Below are 21331 nucleotides of genomic sequence, written 5' to 3'. Positions count from 1 at the left end.
GGTCTTTGTATCAAATGTGCTGAAGGTGTATAAACAAAGACAATTTTCAAGCTTTATTTAATTCATAAAACAGAACAAAAAAATGTGAACTATCTATGAAAAAACCGAGTCAAGCAGTACAATATGAAAAAAGCCCTACACAGGAGAAAAGAACATGACACACAGAGACTGTGAGAGCAGAGTCCTCTTTCACTTTTAGCTTTCAATTCTTCATCTTTATAATGAAGATATCGACCATTCACTGGACATTGGCCTTGACACTGTCAGTAACAAAGTGGTGATAAATAATAACACTGAATGTGTTATTAGCCCTTAAACATGCAATCAGAATTTTGAGCAAGAGTTGTTCACATTAGGAAGACGTAAACGTTTCCTAAAACAAATAATTCATCGACAGCTAATAAAAGCTAACAAACCATCCTGTGATTTCTACTGGAACTGTTCTAATTCCTGCTTATATAACAGCTAACTCTACTTTTCCCTCATTGCACTGCTGATTTTTAAAGTTATGAGAAATCCCACTATCTGCTCCAAAGTATACAGCAGCATAAAATCAACATTTATTCAGGTGTTTTTTTGGCCTATGATGAGAACCATTTCATTTTGATCTCCAAAGGATTAAGGTGCAATACCATATCTCTGATTTTCAGTACCTGTCATAGCCACACATGCTTGTAAATAGTCTGTTTTTCATACGAATAAGGGGGATTGTTATAGTCTGAAAGCTGCAAAGACATGAAAGGTTTCCTGCATACAAAAATACAACAAACCTGGATTTAGGGAGTAATGTGAAACCTGTAGTAAAAAAAGTCATTTCATACTAAAACACACATTGTAGCTCCAGTAAATACAAATCAACACAAACAATCAACAAACCAGACCTGGCTGAAAGTGTAAAACAAATCCATTCAAATATTCACAAGTTGCTTGGGTTAATGTAATCTGGTGACTGTAAGCAAAAACCCTTTTGCCACTCGGCAGCTATGTAACATTTATTCTAAAAAACTGCATGTAAAGAATCTCATCAAATTATGTTTAAAATTGTTACATTTCTTTGCAGATTTTGTCCCAACACAAAGTTTTTTACTCTCTGGGAGTTTTTTTTCTAACACCATCTTTAGTTTTGGGAATTTCTCTCAGAATTTGTTGAGCTTCTTGTCTCTCTCTCTCTCTGGCGCTCTTACAATGCCGCTGCTGTAAACACTTCTATATAACAGTGCCGTATTCGCTGGATATTTAAAGGAAAATATAAAGCACATTACACTGGCATTTGAATATTGCACATTAACAGGCAGCGAGTGCTAATATAAACGCTGGATAATGTCACAGTGTAATTTGACAGTACATTTTCTTTTACAGCAACATTTTTACTACTGGTTATTTGATTATCCAGCATAGTCAAACCAAGTCATATGAATGGCTTCTGACTCTTTCCCAGGTCTGTTTCAATAAATACGTATGTAGTGACAAATCTCACAGTTGCCAGGTTTATACAGCTATTTGTAAATTGCTCAAGAATCTGTGTAGCTCAGTATCGAAATGAGTCACTAAATACTTTTTTTCACACTGAAAAATGAAAAGAGAAAAACATCAGAAGATGGGGGCAAAACCAGATGTTCTTTTTTTTTCTCAATTCAATTTAAATGAATAATCTGACATGGCAGAAATTCGTAGTCTTGTAAGGTGTCCTGGAAGCAACAGCAGTAGTGACAACACCAGTCATTTACAGCACAGTAGTGGTAATAATAATAATAATAACTATTAAAATTCAACTCAGCAGACTGCTAAAAGTTGCCCATCGCTTTTCATATGGGACCACATTCAAAACCAGACCTTAAGCCCTTCACTGAGGTCTAAACACTCGATGAAGCATTGAAAGACTCAAAATTACAGAGTAGGAGTTGGTTTGTACAAAAAGCTGCAGTTATAGCTGTCCAAGCCTAGAAAATATGTCAAAATGCAAACTTCAGAGCACAAAGTAATAATATTAATGTCACTTTTTTTGTTGTTGCATGCACTGGAAACTCAGAAGGATCTGTTAATTAATCCAAATGGATCATTTAACATTTACTAAGTAAAAGTCTGTAAGTGAAAAAGTTCAGACACTGTCTCTGAAACCAAAACAATTGAACCTGATAGAGTGGAAGGGGGTGACAGATGGCAGGAGTTGAAGGTAGCCCTGGTTTCTACACATTTGTCCGACACTTTGGGAAAATGGGTCCTCCTTCAAGCCTTCTCTTTCTTACTGTAGACAGAGGGAAAATGGAAGGTTACAGGAGAAAGAAAGATGAAAGACAACATCAACCCATCTTAAGCAACAGCACAGCAAAGCTGACCTCTTTAACTGACAGGAAACAAGATAGCTGACAAAAAAAGCAAGGCAAAAAGAACATCACAACAAATTGGTGGCTGCAACGTGTAAGAAGAGTTCTTTGTGAATAAATACACAGGACAAACGTAAGCAAGTGGAAAGAACAGGACAGCGTCTTCTTAAATGTGATTACTTTGTGGTTATTGTGCACAATAAAACAGAATATATGTTCAGCTCTGAAGAAAATTCTGTCTCAAGATCACGTAATAATGCATGTTCAACAACCAGAAACTAATTACTAAAAGGTGATCAGAGACTCCATGAGAGTCCTGTGGGTCCACTTTTGGGGCTTTGGAAAGGAGTGAAAAAACAGGAGGAACCAAATTCCTCCAAAAATGCAGATGAAAAGAGCAGAAAGACCAAAGACTAATCACTCAAAGTCAGTATAGAAAAATACAGCATAATTTCAAAGTCAAATTCTGTGCTACTAGATTCTTTCTTTTTTTTTTTTATACAGGTAGTTATCTCATCTACATGTTTCCAGAATTGCAAGATTTTTGCGCTATTTCAGGAATGCCGTGGGACTAAAGAGCGGTCTCCGTAAGCTAGAGATGATTAAAAGAGTGAAGATGTGGACAAGCAATAGAAACTCTCAGAAGAGTATGACAGGAGGCAGCAGAGCTTCCGGTAGTCCGGATAAGAACTGGGAGATGTTGGCAGCAGAAAGGCAAGGCTGAGCGGTCATACAGTGTGTGACTGTACTGTACTTTTTTTTTTTTTTTTTACTTAGTCTTAGACTTGAACTTTTTCCCAAAGGCCCTCTCCAGCTCAGGGACAGATAGAGTGAGGGTGAAAGAGCCGTCTGTCTCCGACCTGACGACCCGGGCTTAAAGATGACGTGGGGAAGAGAAAGCATCATAAATGATGTAAAGTGGTTTTGAACATTATATATATATATACACAAAATACAAGAAGATAGTAAGACCATTTAAAACAAAACACAAACAAAATCATATCCACATCTAATTTAGTTTTGAAGCTACATTCTGTAGTGTGAATGTTACAGCAGTCGAGTCAGAGAGGATTTATTCTGCCCTAGTTTGTTGTACAAAGTAAATATTTTGGGGAAAACAAGTTGAAAATCAGGTCAGCAAACACAACAATTACTGGTAAAATCTGTGCATGACAGGAAACACTCCACTCACTCGCTTCATTATGTTCTCTCTCACGCTCACAGGCTTTTCTTAGTGCTGAGGTCATAACTCAGGAAGGTACTGTTATGATTGGCTGAGGCTGTTTGGCAGCTCTACTGAGTAACCAACTGATGATATCACTCTCATTCTTCTATTAGCCTCTGATTGAAGTAGAACTCAAGGAGATATAGTGATGATAAAGTGCACTCGTGCCCATACTAACGTCTAACTCTGCCAAATGAAACATTACAAAAAGACGTAACTAAAAGAATGAACATAATATTACTTGAGTATTTACTTGACGTTTTGTCAGTTCGAGACCTAATGCCACATCCATACAGTGATCATGCAGGTGTGTGTACCCACCCAGGTCATTGTTGTTCATCATGGCATTGGAGCCCCGGAGGCGTGGACCCTGCTGGGTGAAATGATACCCAAACTTCAGCAATGTGGTGTTTTTCTCCAGCATGTTGGCTATTTCCATCTCCACTTTGTTGCCTAAGGGCTGACTCTGGAGTTCACAGAGAGTGCAGGAAAGGATGGTGGAGAGAGGAAGACGAGAGAGGAGTAGATGATTAAAGGCAAAAAAAAAAAAAAAAATCAGTGGTGGGATTGAGGGTTTAAAAAAAAAAGTTGATTTCAACCAATAACTGGACTTGAAAAGCAAAAAAGAAAGGGCCAAGAACAAGGAGAGAAATAAAAGTAGGCATTAGTGGGCAATGAGTCACAGATGTCCAACTATGGCATATGAGACATTGCAATGCAATCAGCGAGCATTAGACCAAAGTGGCAATGATGAACTGTGTACACTGCATGACACATACATACTGTTCCAGTGTGTTTAAATCTGTCTGTACTCTATGGAGGGTGTGAGCTTTTACCTGATTGTCTATCTTGAGCTCCAATAGTGTGGTGTTATTCTGCAGCGACTCTATGAGGGCCAGGATTCCAGTCCCTGTTATGAAGTTGGACTCAACGTTCAGACTCTTGAGCATCGTGTTAACTTTCAACATCTCTGCCAGGGCCTGAGAAAACACACAGCACTTTGTATTCAGGAGCAGCTTTGAAGCCAGGCTGTTCTTGTCAGGCTTTCGTTGTGGTTTGGTCCCAGTTTTGATTTTGATTTGGTTTTTCTTCTGTTCATATTGTACAAATGTCTCCACTGTTTCCTACTCTTAGTCTCTGTTTCGTCTGTGTTAGTTCCCTCGTCTTGCTTGTTTCCATCTCCTGCTTCATTTTGGTAACTGCTATTCCTTGTGCGTCATCTGTGCCCTCACTTCCTGTCTTTGTTTTTCTTCTCATTTCCTGCTTGTTTCCATCTGTGTCTTCGCCTATCCGAGTTCCTTCCACTGTGATATCTGCCACTTATGTCCACCTATGTCTCATTCTAAAATCTGGCCACTGAGTATATGCAAGTCTTTTCTTTTTTTGGGGGGGTGGCTGTAGCTCAGGTGGCAGAGCAGGTCAGCCACTAATCAGAAGGTCGGCGGTTTGATCCCTGGCTGCATGCCAAATATCCTTAGGCAAGATATTAACCCCGTGTTTGCCTACTGGTGGTGGTCAGAGGGCCCGGTGGCGCCTGTGTCCGGCAGCCTCGCCTCTGTCAGTGCGCCCCAGGGCAGCTGGGGCTACAATGTAGCTTGCCCTTGCCTGTGTGTGTGAATGACTGAATGTAGTGTAAAGCGCTTTGGGGTCCTTAGGGACTGAGTAAGGCGCTATACAAATGCAGGCCATTTACCATTTTCCCTTTGTCTGATCATCTGCTTGACTCCACATGTACTCCTATTTGCGTCACATTTCTTTTCTGTATTGTTGGGACGAATTTTCCTTGTTGCCTTGAGTTTGGATATCTTGCTCTTGTTCTGCAGAGCTTTTTCTTCTTTTTGTTTACGCCCTGCTTTTTTACCCTCTTGGTGTATTTTGATCTGTTTAGGAGGAACTTTGTCAAACCACATGTTTATTTTAATCTTCATAGTGTTTGTCAAAATAGGACTCATCCCCATTAATGATAAAAAGTGAAAAACTGGGAAGCTGTTAAGATAAAAAGGAAAGAGAACTGGAAAAAAAAAAGCAAGTTAGGTTGAAAAGCATTAGACTTACAAATGCTACAGGGTCATTGCTCCTTGTTCCTACAATACTGAACCTCTCCACCACTGTGTTCTTCATCAGAGCCTCGGCATATGCCTTCAGAGTTGGGATAGGAATATTCTGGGTGCAGAAAAACAAAAAAATTTAATGTTGAAAAACTTATTTCTATGTATTTTTGCATTTTCCCTTATCATAAACAGTAAAAAATATTAATTGCTTTGTTTCATAAGGAAACAAATGCTTGAAGTTTATGTATAAAACTTGAAACCAAATCCAATATACATCCTAATTTAAATATAATTTTTATAATAAATATAGATTATTAAACCTGCACTGTCTCTCTCTTTTTCTTTTTTTTTTAAACACAACCCAGCATTCTTACCTTGATGTTATTGAGGTTGACTTCTACCAGGTCGGGATCATTCCTCTTTACTCTCAACAGAGTTTCCTCTACATCAGTGGAGTTGGGCTCCTCATCAGGGACTGGCTTGTACTGGGTACACTGGATCACACCTGGGGTGCAACACACGTATAATATAAAAATATATTTACAAAATCAGACTTCGGATGGATAAATTTGCTTTACTCAGGGTCTGATTGGACTAAATCTCATTTCAAAAGCAGCACAAAAAAATAACCTCTCCATTAAGTAGTTGACTCAATTTCTGAATCTGCGACTCTAAACACTGTAAACAGCATTTTCTGGATGATTGCTTGAGACTTTGCTTGTGTCAAGCAAAGCGAACACATTTTGTTGGTGAAAGTATAGTTTTCCACATTTAGTGTTGCTTTTGGTCGTGGAGTACTCTGCTGGTTTAGAAATGCTGTTCTTCTTCTCCATGCTTGCCCCCTTTTTATGGTAATCCAGGCTAAACATCTGTGTAGCTTCACATTTATTTTACTGACAGGGGATTGGTATCAATCTTAAGAAGGTGATTAAGCGTACTTCCAACGATAGTTTTTTGCAGAGCACAGTACAGGCAGAGTATTAGTATTTGGCCACAATAACCTCAGGAGATTTTCAAAATGATATTTTTTATACTTTGCAAAAGCTGTACAGAGTACCTCGTTGTAAGTGCTCTGCAACAGAAGATCTAAAATACGGAAAAACTAGAATCCGTTTGGTTTACCAGCACGAGAAATGTGCACCTACTTTAGTAATGGATTGCAAATTTCTGAGATTCAGTCATTAAGGTTAATATGGACCAATGCTTTTGTAAAAAGGGTTTTGTGCCCTCCTCTGTATCACTACTCAAAACAGAGTGACAACTTCAGCAGGAGACTCTGGGTTGCTTTATAAGGTAGTCATATTTGGATGTGAGATGCTCAGTCTCTGTTTAGAGCTGGAAGCGTAACTATAGGATGAGCCACCACACAAGATAAACAATAGCTCATTAACCTGTGAAGGAGAGCTAAAAGTAATCCCAGAATTCAATCGTTTACACGATGTAGCATAACATGAAGTGCAAACAGATGAACCAGCGATAGTGTATTCCTGGCAGGATAATAGCAAAATGTATGTGTGCTTATACTCTTTTATCTACCTATCTAGTTTACTTTAACCTGTTTTACATTATTTGTGCATGTATCAAGTGCAAAACAGAAAAAATATGAGCATACACTGTTTTTGGTCAAATAAACATTCTGCAAACATGAGATCACACTTTATTCCAATCCAACTGCAGCATTTTTCTTAAATGATGCAATTTTTTTGGTACTAGTTGAGTGATCTGCTTTATTTTAGAGTACTTTTACTTGTTCCTCGAAAGTCCCTATAATTCATGTGTACTTGTGTCCAGTAGTATACATTTTGGTAGGTGAGTGCAAGCGTGTATGTGTTTCACATACTGTTAAGGCCTTGCTTGTTGACTATAGTGCTGCTGGCCAGGGCTTCATAGTACTGCTGGTTACTCATCAGCGTGTGCATGCCCAGGATGGCTGGAAGAAGAGAAGGAGACTGAAGAATGAACATTTCTTGAGAAAAAAAAAGGATTGAGAAAGAGAAAGCAAGAGAGCAGTGCTGACACTGAGTGGACTTATTGATTGGCTTGCAACCTTACACCAGACCACCATGCACCAGTCGCTTTCAGCATCACAATCAAGGCGAGCATGAGAAAAAAAAAAAAGAAAGAAAAAAACCTGCACACTGTATGGATTCAGCTCCCGTGTACTGGCTTTGACTTCTGCAACCACAGCTGACCTTCTGCTCTTAGCAGGCCAAAGCCAAATCAATGTGCAATATACTTTATTTGTTATAAAAAATAATGAGATATCAGCCAGCCAAGGCAAAAAATCTATGATGTGCTCTGGCAGCGGGAAATCTGATATATGTTTCCAGCCAAGCAGTTACTCTGAGGACACAATTAACAGAGAATCTTTGCCTTGTTTCTTTGTCAGAGAGATTGAGAGTATCTGACTGTTTATTCGATTACTGAATGCAGTGAAGTGCGTGTATTGCAACAAGCTAAGAGGCTTGTTCACCACGAGCATTTCTCATTTTAAATCCCCGTCTTCTAACAGCAGCAGGGTTGGATAATATTTTTGTCACACATGAAGTATGCATCGTCTTGTAATTACTCTGACAGTGGTTAAAACTAAATGTGTTTACATGGTATAAGTAAATATACTTCCCACAAAGTCAACTCACTGTCATCATTAATATAATAAGTTCAGCACATTGACTGCAATAACTCAGGCAGGCTAAAAACAAACAAACAAAACAGGCAGAAAAAAACCCTGAAACATCAGCAACACTGTTTTAATGGCAGCTCGAGTTTCTCCTGATGGTATGGACATTGAAAAAGTTATTATTTTATATTTTAAGGCAAAGAAAAATAACTTCAAACACTATTCAGACAAAATCCAGCAAATGACAATAATTGCAGTGTGTAAAGCAGAGCTGTGTCATATCACATCATACCTGCTATAGCGGTGTCATGCACTTACATTCCCAACTGCCGCCACCTGCAAGCTGCAAGCTGATAAAACACTGGGTGTTTTCTACATCTTCATTAATATCATTTTTACAATTTTTTGTGATGTAGCTTACATCGTCCTTCCCCACTATGCAAAAAAATGTACCAGCAGGTCCACTCGCCCTGCATGAACCAAGTTTTTTGTTAAATACAATGCACGGTCCGCACATGCAACAATACGTCGACTACAAAGTAAAACAAAAAGCACAAATGTCACAGAAGACCAGTGTTGTTCCATGCAGGACTATGTGCAGCGTACAGATACCCTGGGCGGTGATGAACTAATAGATAGAAAGATCCAGAAAATGAAGGTACGGATGATGATGATGAAGAGTTGAACGGTAAGAGTGGAATGAAGATGAAAGGAGTGCTAGAGGAAATGAGTGAAAGTTAGATTAACAAGGGCTAGGTACACCTATGGTAGTCTACTTACATTCATTAGTGAGAGCATGCCTAAAACCTTCATATAGAAATATATAGAAGCAACTCTTGAAATGGAGAAAAGTTACAGTTCAGCTACATGTGCAGACGTAAAATCCAATTAAACTTAAGTACTTTTATTTGTTCATTTTCTTGGAAAAATTAGCCTACAGAGAAAATTAGCCTACAGAGAGATGTTGTGTGATAGTTACCTGCAATATCACAGAGTTCAGCATCGGTAGCACTGGACAGGGCTTCTTCTAACTCCGGCTCCAGAGTCACAGACTCTATGATTGGATCCACTCTTGTTTTAGGCACCCAGGCTTTCCCTGCAATATGAGGGGATATATTTTATGCAAAGTAAGTGACTGCAAGCACTACTATTACAATGACAATTATCAGTAACTTTAATTTAGCATTTAGCTTACAAGTTACATTTGACAGACTCCAGTTTTTTCCTGGATTTTTGTCAATTTAGGGACCTCTATGGCTACAGATTTGCTTCTTAAGTAGCATTTTTTCTCAAAATTACCCAAAATTTCTATACATTCTGTGTGGTGTGACCGCATGTAGTGGAAATGCAGCTTCATAGTATATGCACTGAATTTCTCTCTAAGGTTGAATTTGTTGAACTGCTGTGTATTGAGGTTATTAAAGTTAAAAATAAAACTAAAAACTAAAGTAATAAAAAACTGAAACTAGGCATGAACACATATTTTTGTGAACTAAAATGAAAAAAAAAAAACTACACCTTTGAAAAAAAATAAAACTGATGGAAAAGATTTTGTGAATTTGGAAAACTAAACTAAAATACAATTACAGATGAAATGTGTTTTCCTTGTCATTTATTATAAACTGCCTGATGAGGATTTGATGAATGCTTCTATTGAGGCCAAAAAGTCGAAAGGTTTGTATTTATATTGTAATATCTACACTGATTTTTCACAGTTCTTGCCTCTGGCGTTTGCCGTAAATGAAATAATAAGAATTAAAGATTGAAACTAATGAAAGCTAAACATTTTCAAACAATAAAAGCTAAACTGAAACAAGCAAACCCACTCTGGAAACAAACTGAAACTAAACAGAATTAACAAAAAGTCAAAATGAAGTAAAATTAAAAACTAGTAAGAAAAAAATAAAATAAAATCTATGATAACTCTGCGATATATTGTTTTTATTTCTTAAAATAATGGAATAAACAACTTTGGATTGTCCCCTCACAGCGAGGTGTGTCAAATCCACTAGACAGTCGGGGTGTTTCTGTGTGACGTTAGCATGTTCTCTCTGTGCCTGTGTGGGTTCTCCTTGGATACTCTGGCTTCCTCCTGCGGTCCTCCCATGTTAGGTTAATTGGACATTCTAAATCGGGTGTAGGTGTGTATGTGAACATGAATGATTGTCTGCCACTCTCTGTTATTCCTGAAACACAGCAATCATTTTCATTGCTACTACCATTAACAAAGGCTCACTCTTTTGTCATAGAAAGTCATGTATAAAAAAGACAGAACAAAAGCTAAGTAAATGTGAATTACAAAAACAATGAAGACCATCAACCTGTTAGAACCTATAACTAGTACTGAATACAGTACATACAGTAGTATGGAATTTGAATGTAACTGTCAGTCTAAGGTGAGGACATGTAAGACAAGGTCAGTCCAGTTGCCAAAATCAGTTCTGTTACACAAGCTGTGTGAGGTGAGTATGCTTTCATGTCACACCTGACAAGCGGCTGACTCTAGAAGCCCAGAGATGTCTTTACCGATAGGTTTGCTATGTCTGTATTTGTGTGGCTTGCTCCTCGAGTTTCAGCCAGACATTTTTTCTGATGCTCATATGAACACGTGGCTCTGTGAGAGGAGTTGTGAGAGCAGTTTTTGGAAAGTCACGTGTGACCTGTCTTGGTTAAATGTCATGGCACCGCTGAGGGCACGGCAAATGCTGCGGCAAGTGGAGTGAGTCCCAAAGCAACAACACCAGCAAATCAGAACGTAACAAAAGTCAGAAAAACAGAAAGAAACTTTACAGAGTTTAAAGAGTTTGACAAGGCTGAAGTTCTTCACCACCAGTCAAGTCTGTGTCTACGCTGTGGATTTCTAATAAACCGAGTTTAAGTGTTAACACCTGAGCTACAGGTTGGCTGTTTTCACTGATCAATTTGCCTTTTTAAAATCCATCCACGAGTCCAGAGATATTTGTTTAATTACAAAGTAACACCATCATTTAAATCATATTTAAGGAAGATTTAAACAGCTTTCATTTATTATTAATAATAACAATAATATCTTAATAAAAAGATTAATCATGAAAACATTTGCCTGATTAACTTGATTTTTATTAAACACACCAGTTCCTACCTCTCTTCTCCCCGGTGTAGGGCACCAGGTCTTCTTTGTCAGGATGCTCTTTGGCCTGTTTCTCCAGATGGGCCAGGAGGTTGTCTCTTTGAAACGTCCCTGTTGGTGCTTTCTTTGTCTGGTCCTTCTGGCGCATCCCAGCAGGCAACAATGCATTCTAGACACGGATTTACATTTACAATATGTTGGTATTGCATGTTGGAAAAATAACCCATACTTTTGCTAATTTGACCAGTCTATGCTTTACACTGTGTGAAGTGTGAAGGAATTTTTCGATGCTTTTAGCCAGACTTGCTCCCTGCTTTACAATTCCGATCCAGCCTAATGTAACTCAAGGATTCATTCTCTGGGGAATGAATGATGTTGAGTTTCCCAAAGTGCCTTTCTACTCATTCTATCATGTTAAAAAGGTTTTCGTTTTTTTTCCACAGAACTTGGTAGCAGAGACTGTATACGCTCCAAGAAAGAAGAAAGAAAGAAAGTGTACTTTATTGATCCCCGTGGGGAAATTCCTCTCTGCATTTAACCCATTCACTCAGTGAAGCAGTGGGCAGCCATTGGGCGCACGGGAAGCAGTGTGTAGGGACGGTACCTTGCTCAGGGGTACCTCAGGGTAGCTGTTCAGGGGAATCGAACCCCCAACCTTCCGATCATGGGGCCACCACTCTACCTACTGAGCTATCCCTGCTAAGAAGCCAATCACATAGCAACAACTTGGTCTCAATCATGCAGACATGGTCAAGACTACCTGGTGAGGTCTAAATCGAGCACCAGAACTGGAGTCAAAGATGATTTGAGCGACTTTGAATGTAACATTGTTGTTTTTGCCAGACAGGCTGGTCTGAATATTTCAGTGAGTACTCATCGACTGGGATTTTCCCACACAGTCATCTCTGATTTATAGCACAAGACCACACCTGCTGTCAGCTAAGAACAGATGAGATGATGTGAGATGATGAGATTTTTTGCTGCTGCAACATTAACGCTCCATGTCATAAAGTTCAAATCATCTCAGTGACAGTGAGTTCACTGTACGCAAATGGCCTCCACAGTCACAAGAGCTCAATTGAGCATCTTCAGGTTGCGGTGATGTGCCGACAACAAATCCGAAGCAACTGTGTGATGCTATCGTGTAAACATGGACCAAAATCCCAGAGGAATGTTTCCTGCACCATGTTGAATCTGAGCTACAAAGAATTAAAGCATTTCTGAGTGCTTTAACTAAGCCCAACCAAGTATCTCATATCTCACCTCATGAGGTGTCAAGATGTATGTAGCTTCTGAAAAGTGAAGTGACTTACACCTGCATTCTTTCTAATGGTCAACAGAGGGCAGCTTCTTTGACTGCAAAAGCAGGACAGTGCAAAGTCTATGATAAAATTACACTAATCAGACTTTTCAATCACATCCTTCAAGCACAGCATAGCATATCTTTCTTTATATTAGGATTAAAGTCAGTAAGTAGCTGTGTTGGCACCGGATCACTTAGTTTTTGTTTCCCTATGTCTCTGTCAGCAGTTATCTCATGCTAAAGTGGTCTCGAACAGGTGCTTATGTGGTTTTATTTTCTTTATCTTGTTCAAATTTCTCTTTTAGTTAAGTCTTGTAATATTTTGAAGCAAAACACAAAGCTAAGAACAAACGACTTTGATTTTTTTTCTTCTGTAACAAGTTTTATGAGCTGCTGAGTGAACTGTATGATGTCAGGCCTAGACAGCATGACACCATATAATTCTCTCTCTCTCTTCTCTAGCTCAACACAGGACCAAGAAATTTCCCAGACCATTAGTGCACACCAAGTTATTTTGAACCTAAAGCAACATTCAAAACCATGCTCTTAGAAGTGCTACTTATAGCTGCATATCTTATCTGCTTCTCAGCACTTAGGGGCCTCCCTTTCTTTATAAGTCTGTTTCTCTTTTTGCTTCTCACTGTTGTTCATCTTCAGTCAGACTCTCTCCTTACATTAGGAGCTTCCAAATAATAATCTGGTTGTACAGCAATTTAAAAAAAAAAACAACCCAACCGAACATACCCAACACTTTGCGCAGTCAGCACAATCTAAGATATCACCAACACAAAGCTTATATCAGCTTTAGATTACAGCGCTCAGTCCCAGTATTTTATTTTTAACAGCATGAGTCGGCCTCTGTTTCTCTCCCATCAACAGTCACGTGTACAATACGTGTGTCTATGTGTCTATGAGCCTGAAGCTGAGATGATATCATTTCAAGATATATGACACATCAAGATCCATTTCAGATACCAGCATATAAAAATGCACAACGCAAATAAAAATGACCACCTGCAACAAATGCAAACAAACATCAGCACAGATTTCAACTTTCTCACGCTCTAATAAACATATCCAATAATACCTGCCAGCAAAACACCACCTCCACCTCCTCAGGAAAATATCCGTCTATTCTGTAGCTACAGGCTCTCTACAACTTTTTGAAAATGGGAAGTTGCAGTCTCAGAACCATTTTGATGGTTTAATCTATGCCAAACTTTTCACTTTGATTGGAACTTTTTCTACGTGTGATTTGTATTAATCCACACAATCAAACAACTGAGTATGAAGCAAGCTTGGGTCAGTACACTTGTGAGGCAGTACTGTGTGTTGTAAAACACAAAATGTTCTTGTAATTGTTGCTGAATAATCAATAATGGCAGACATGCGTGCAAACTTTCAGTCTGTTTACTGGAACTGATGTGGGAAACCGTGCTAGGAATGTTACAGTCAGAGCAAATGGGCACTTTACTGTTGTGTAACAGGTGACCCTCATAAACAGGCACAAACAAGGTAAGGACATACGCACTGCTTCTCTCTGTTTCCTCTGTTTACGTCAGCGAGTCCCTGCAGTCACTCACTGCTGGCATGAGCCTCGCTAACAAACACACGCACATATCTACTCCACATTATACCCTTCGAGTCATCCCCTTGGCACTGAGGGGGACTCCGGTCTCTTTATGAGGAGTTAGACATTCATCTGGCAGCTATTGCAGCAGCTGTCCACACCTCGACCCCTGATTTATTACTCGGTGGTCTGTCGGTGGACGAGAATCAAATGCAGAAATAAACATATCATAAAAAGCAGCAGCGAATAAACACGAGTGCTGATGTAGTATTATAAGTGCTTTAGCTGTACTTAATACAAAAGGAGAAATACTTTGAATAACAGGGAAGACTAAACAGTAACAAGAGGTTATTAATTTAAGGTTAGTATTTTACTTTTTCACACTTTCACTCTTCATTTTTCGATTGTTTCACCATTTTTACACGTATTACTGAATCAAACCCTGCCGCAGACACAAAAGACCTTCATGTTTAGTTGTAATACTTTTACACAGAGAATCTAAGCTGCGCTCAGCAACTTCTAATACAGTCGCGGTCCAAAGTTTGCATACGCTCATTGTGGTAAATGCTCTAAATGATTTATTTGAACTGATATAAACTGATATAGTGGAATGACTATACGGCATCTGTCTTTAATGACTTCAAAACATAAAAATAAAGAATAAAGAATTTATTTCATTTAGGATTTTCTCTAATTCATACAAGGTCAAAAGTGTGGATTACACCCCAACTAATATTTGGTTAAACGTCCCTTAGAAAGCTGCACCTGGAATAGATGTTAAACAAATTCTTCAAAGCAAAATTGGTGGAGCTCATTTATTTTGGCTCATTTTGTGGCACGGAACCAGCTTTACAGGTTATCCCAAACATTTTCAACATGGTTAAGGCTGGAGGTTCGGGAAGGCCATTAAAGAAGCTTAATGCTGACCTGTTTTATTTGGAACACCCAATTCTGTCCATGTTTAGTCTAGTGTGAAGTGAAGTTGAAGAATTCCATCTATTTGAGTAATGTAACAGTACCACTAGCAGCAAAACAGCCCCAGAGCATGATGCAACCACCACCGTGCTTGAGAGTTGGTACAGTGTTCATAGGTTTGAAAGCCTCATCTTTACTTCTCCAAACATGCCTGTTGCCATTGTGGCCAAAGAGCTCAATCTTTGTCAAATCTGACCAAAAAACTTTTACCAAGAGGGATTTTAAATTGTCCATGTGGGACCCTCTCAGTGCATGGTGATGTAAAAACTGGCTTCCCTGTGCAGTTGGTATTTCAGTAGTTTCTGGTAACTTGAACTTGGGGTTTTTCCTGAACAACCATCATCTGAGGGTGACAGTTTTTCAGGTTTTCTTCCAGACCTTGGCAAAGTGGTGACACATCCAGACAAGATGTGCTTGCGCATAACTGTTCTGAATCATCTTGGAATGTGCACTTGTTTAGAAATGGCTCCAAGAGACCCTCCCAACCTGTGCAAATCTACTCTTTTCTATTGCTCTGAGTAGTGACCAACACTCAGAGCAATAGACAACCGCTATGAAACAAATCCTTTTTATGCTGGCAAAGAAAGTACCAGTTGTAGGCCTTGGCTTTGTCAATTTAAAAGAGACTATGGAACCTTCAGCACCGCTTATGAAAAAATGTGAGTGTATGTATATTTTATTTTATTTTGTATATACTTTTGACCAGTGTGGATCAGAGGAAATCCAAAATAAATTGCTGCTTGGGCACCCAATTCTTGTTTTTACAAGTCATTAGAGATATATGCTGTTATAATCAGGGGTGCACATAAGTGGTCCGCAGGTGCGCATTCGCTGTCAAAATAAAAGACGCGCACCAGATAAGAAGTTGCAACGCGTGTTTGCGTACATAAGATTTTCTGGGGGAGGACAGACATTTGTTTAGAACTCTTAAAGATGTCGAAGAAGCAAGCTCCTTTAAGCAATTACTTTGGTGCTCCTCCACCTCCAAAGAAATGTCAGAAGGAGTCCGAACCGCAAAAGAACCGCATATTCTCAGAAAAGTAGTTGCAGGAGGTGAGCTGGCTTCTAACAAATGATGAACGCACAGAGATGTGGTGCAGAATATGCCGTGAAAATCCCACTCTAGCGGACAAAAACAGTGCCTTTTATATGGACGCAAACGCGTGTTGCAACTTCTTATCTGGTGCGCGTCTTTTATTTTGACAGCGAATGCGCACCTGCGGACCACTTATGTGCACCCCTGGTTATAATCAATGCACCCTGGGAAAAAATGTCTCAAAGAAATCATTAAAAGCTCAAAAGTATCACGACATTCATTCCCATGATGAGTTTATGTAAACTCCTGACCATAAATGCCATGGCTTTGTAGACTTTTGTTTTCAGTCCTTTCCTTCAAACATATTTTAACAATTGCTACTGTACTACCACTATAAAAACTAAGATTTATGTTATTTTAAAAACAGTAATTACCAGCTAACAGCAACTCAAACGAAAGCACACTGCAGCTCCAGTGACATACAATGTAATAAATTACATCGTGCTGTCTGCTGAGCATGTATGCCCCCATTAATCCCCACTGATACCAGCATACTGACATAGCTTCTCCTTATGGACTTCAATGTTATAAACTTACATCAGGATCCAGTTCCTCTAATTCATCCTCTAACCGCTGCAACTCTTCTTCTGACAGTTTCTTCAGCAGCTCGTCCTCGTCTATGTCTCTGTACTTCTCCATCTCCTTCCTCAGAAGCGCCATTGTGGACAGCACACCTGGGGGGGAAAGAAGAGTACAATATCTTGGAAAACAACAGAAATAAAATATTTACACATCAATTATGAGCAATGACGGCAATCAATTTGAGAGTTATACTGTTTGAGGGAATATACGTGGCAATAAAGCATAACAGTATTTATCATTTTCTTGTATTCTCTTTGCTCTTTGTTATTCTTGGGATGTGTTCAACATGTGAGGCATATTCAAACTGTTCTCTCACCTCAGCAACGCCTCCAAATGAAAAAGGCAAACTGTAGGAGATCAGGAGCCTAGATTATATCTATGGATGGAAACAACCAAGAAGCGAGTAATTAAAATGAATGTTGGAATAACAGTGGGTTTGAAGGATCAGAGAAAAGCAACACAATGCTTTAACAGTGGAATTCAGAAGACAGACTGACCTTAATGACCCCCACCTCGGGTAAAATAACAGCAAAGGCAGCCAAGTGCCTGTAGCCCTCTTGGGAAAGCAATTACACCTGAAAGAGGCACAAGTAAATAGTGTGAAGAGAGATTAATAGCTCGCAGAATTAGAAAACAATACTATGTCATGAACATGGAAAGAAGTGAAACATCATATTTCTCTGCTTGTCATCTCTTCTCTACTACTCCGATTTCTCAGAAAGCAACTGTCCGGAAATACAGAAGGCTTGAAAATACGAAATTCTTTGAGTGCAAAAGAAATGTATGAGAATTTGTCAAACATTTTCACTGGTAATGCTTTAAATGTTCTTCTTTTCATTTCTCTTATATCGTCACAGAGTTTTTGAGAGCTGTTGGAGTGTTCAATTTCATGTCCTCAAAAGGTTTCCATGTGCCACACTCACATCTTTAGATTAAATATGACGCTACAGCCAGCAGGTTAGTACAACTTAGCACAGAGTGGAAAGATAAAAAGCGCTAACCTAGGCCTTCTCAAAGCTAACAATTCCCATCTGCCAGCAAATATACAATTAAGCTGTTAACAGAATTGCTAGATGGAACTGCTCCTAGCCAAGACAAGTCTGGTATATAACTGCATCTTTAAGCTTTTATGGAGGTTTTTGAATGACTTAATACTAAATATGAATGAGTTTACAAATGCAGACAGGTGAACAAACTGCACCGTTAATTATTATTTAAGGAGAAATATTTTGAAGCCTTCCTAGGTGTTTTATTGTTCTTCTCTGCAAGAATTTTTCCATTTATTTGTCACCATTTCAATTTGATTCAATTAGACAAAAAAAGGTTGTCTGATTGAATTGGATTTGCTTACAAGTTTTCACCTATTTGCTTGACACTTGGTAATTTTGCACATATCCTGCTGCTGATCATCTGCTTATTTTCTCCAAGTGTTGCCCTGAAAACTTTATAAATGTTGGATAGGTCAAATATGCTGTCCGTAAACGTGTCTTGCTCTTGTTTCTTTCTCAAACAGCTATGAAGACTCATTCCAAATCTTGCTCTCGAACTCTGTCTTGGCTCTGTGACCAAATGACTGAAAATGGATGAGCTGCAGTGGAATATTTGTGGACCAGAGCACCAAACACTGGGCGCACACACGGCCTCTAAGCCCCAAGTTCCTTAAAGCTCTAGTTCAGACTCTGACAAGTGTTGAGCTGCTACCGATGGATGCCCACATAACAACATTAACTATAACTTCACTGAGCTTGTATCAGGCGATGGGAATGATCTCAAATTAGGCAGAAAATATTGAGCTGGAGCTCAAAGTGCAGAAAATTGTGTTTTTGAGGAGCACAAATGTGAAAGAAAGTCTATCTTTTTGATCTTAGGGATGTCACCAAGTGTGCTTTGGCTTTAATCCTAAAAAGCGGGGTCAAGCGTGTTGTTCTTTTGTTCTGCTTTCTCTTTTCACTCCATGTCAAGACAAGTTTCCAAAACCAGAGATGAAGAACTGGGCTGCACTCCAAATAGCACTGCAAGCCCACTGGAAGACTGCAACCTGTTCTGATGATATCGAACAGACACTTGCCTGTATTTAGAACATTTCTATAAGCCTCTGCTTCATTACAGGACATTCACTGGGCAGAAAGAGCAAAACAACTAAAAATGACCTGAACCAGAATGTACCCTCTGCAGTCATAAACATCTAACTTGCCTCTTGCCCTTGAAAGCAGGCCTATCCAATCCTTAAGCCTCTAAGAATAGCCCACTGATACGGGATAATTAATCAAGTCAGATATGTGTAAAACCTTGGGAGGGCAACTGGTCTTGCATGAGCACAGCCTTTCACTAACTGAGAGCAGAAGATAAAAAGAAGATTTCAGAATAAAAGTCTTTTTAAAACTGCGTGTATACAAGTTAGCTACTCCTGGGTGAAGGCAAGATTTTTTTTCAGTCATGAAGTACGCAGACATTTCTGCAATATTCACAAATCCTCTCAGAGTGAAGAAAACGGAAATATTCATCACAGAAATAAGCTCATGCAGCAATATTAAAGTAACTTGATTTTTCTTTTTGCAGCTCCTCGTTAACTGCTTTCAAACAGCATACAAATGGCACGTGAAGCCTTTGTTGCCATCTTCTACAGGCTGCTGAAATGACCTCCACAACATCTTTGTGCATAACTACTTCACAGATTCACATTCAAATATAAGCATAACTCTACATATCTAAAAAAGTAAATTGAAAGTGATTTTAATTGATTAAATTACCCCAAACATATCTTAGCTGCTCAGTTTGTTCTAGGTCTGATGCTGAAATGGAATAAAACTACAATAATCACACTTAACTCTGCTCATTTTTGGGAAAGTAGAAGAATTAAACCCTAGTTTTGTGCCACACAATCTAAAGGAAAGATAGCAGTTGTAAAAATTGCACAGATATCTGAAATGTCCCAGCAGACAACAGCTGAGAGACAACTGTTCTCCTTTACTCAGCCACATGTCACAATGCATGTGGCAGAAAATAAGCTCTGTGGAAAGGATGGCGTGTTTTATTACTGGCACTCCAAAGAAAAGACAGTTTGGTTCGTAGATTTAGACCTGGCATTGAAGTTGTGCATACAACCAAAACCATTAAAGGCCACACGTTAAATAATCCTTCATTTTGCTGAGGACATCTGTGGCCACTGGTTTTTTTTTGCTTTGGGGCCAGCACAGAGTCATATATCATGATCTGTATACCAGACCAAGTAGCTCACTTGCTGCCTTGGACCTGGGGTCAGGCCATTTGTTCATTCTGCAGAGGTCAAAGTGTCATAATGTTTTTGTTAAGTGTAATATCACCAATGAGTGCTGTTATACTCCAGCTGATAATATAATACATGGCTAAACCAGGAGGTAAACAGCAGACTTCTGAAGCACCATTAAGAGCTGTGCTCATAAAATAAAAATGACTGACAAACAGAAGTTCCACAGCTTAGTTATTTCTAGAGTGGATGTGTGGAGGTCACAGAAAACCAGCAACTTTTGTATACTTCGGAACTCCTGTTTCTGCAAAGTTGTAATAACTTTAATAATTAAATTAAAAGATGTAGTTATGATTGGTCCAAATACAGTCACAATAAAATAAAAAAAATTTAAAAAAAAACCACCCAATCTGCATCTTTCAGTTTAATATTTAACCTGCAGCAGCCAAATTATGAAAAACAGAAACAGGGAACTTATATTTGGTGTTCATTTTTTCTAGAAAACCACTTTCCCACTTTAAGTAAATGTTAAACTAATCCTGTTCACGGTTTTAACACGGAGAAGTGACCTTAACTTATTTGACTGCTTTGCTGCCCGCAGTATAATAGATGCATTAATTTCCCTACCTCCTCCAGCGCTATTTATAGCCGGCTGGTCCCGCTGGGTGACAGCAACGAATACTTTGACCAGATATGGTTTCCTTCACAGCCGCCTGGAGTCGCAGCAGTGCGAAGTACGGTCCGCTGCAAGCGCGCAACTCCGGGAATCCGCCAAATTTCCCCTAAATCAAATAGTCCATGACCCGCGGACAATCTTGAATCCAGAAGATTTCAGCGCTCACAAAGTTTACTCCCCCGGCTCTGGTCGACTCTCTGTGGACCTGTTGGGACTGAATCTCATCTCCAGCAAAGGGCAAACCAAACTTCTGGGGAAGAGATCCTCCTCCTCTCCTCGCTCACGGCTGCTGTGTCACTCCTGTGATGTCACGAAGATGCGCTGCCTCTATTATCGGACAATGGTTCACTATGTAGCGTAGCTCACGATAACGTTTATGGTTTACATTCGAGCTGCAAGACTCTGGGTAGGATATCGGTTAGTTTGGTGACTGTTAACCGCTTAAGTGCTGGACTCTGGATCCCTATTATTTTACTGTGCAATTAAGTTATTGTATTCTTACAAGTACAGAGAGCAATCTGTACCAATCGGTTTATATTGGTTCTGCAATAAGCACCAAATTAAATTTAGGTGG

At 39.2% G+C, this 21331-nt stretch overlaps 1 protein-coding gene across 4 annotated transcripts; it reads right to left on the bottom strand.

The window, feature by feature from the left end:
- Positions 1–39: 39 nt before the first annotated feature.
- tmod1 (tropomodulin 1) lies at positions 40–21235 on the bottom strand. 4 transcript variants are annotated; one of them, XM_040004633.1, is made up of 13 exons: positions 20709–21228; positions 17353–17430; positions 17172–17231; positions 16811–16947; positions 11342–11498; positions 9200–9316; positions 7441–7530; positions 5975–6105; positions 5605–5712; positions 4386–4529; positions 3871–4015; positions 3098–3197; positions 40–2245 (listed from the first exon to the last, which is right to left on the bottom strand). In XM_040004633.1, the coding sequence occupies exons 4-13, from the start codon at positions 16931–16933 to the stop codon at positions 2227–2229; spliced, it is 1134 nt and encodes a 377-aa protein (XP_039860567.1). In that variant the 5' UTR covers positions 16934–16947; positions 17172–17231; positions 17353–17430; positions 20709–21228; the 3' UTR covers positions 40–2226. The 4 variants fall into 4 exon arrangements, with proteins under 4 accessions (XP_039860567.1, XP_039860569.1, XP_039860568.1 ...); XM_040004635.1 differs by lacking the exon at positions 4386–4529 and having other exon boundaries at positions 20709–21235; XM_040004634.1 differs by lacking the exon at positions 3098–3197 and having other exon boundaries at positions 20709–21223.
- Positions 21236–21331: the final 96 nt, after the last annotated feature.

Source organism: Simochromis diagramma, unplaced genomic scaffold (genome assembly GCF_900408965.1).
Source record: "Simochromis diagramma unplaced genomic scaffold, fSimDia1.1 OVJJ01000487.1, whole genome shotgun sequence".
NCBI lineage: Eukaryota > Metazoa > Chordata > Actinopteri > Cichliformes > Cichlidae > Simochromis > Simochromis diagramma.
This window is presented reverse-complemented; position numbering and strand designations above follow the sequence as displayed.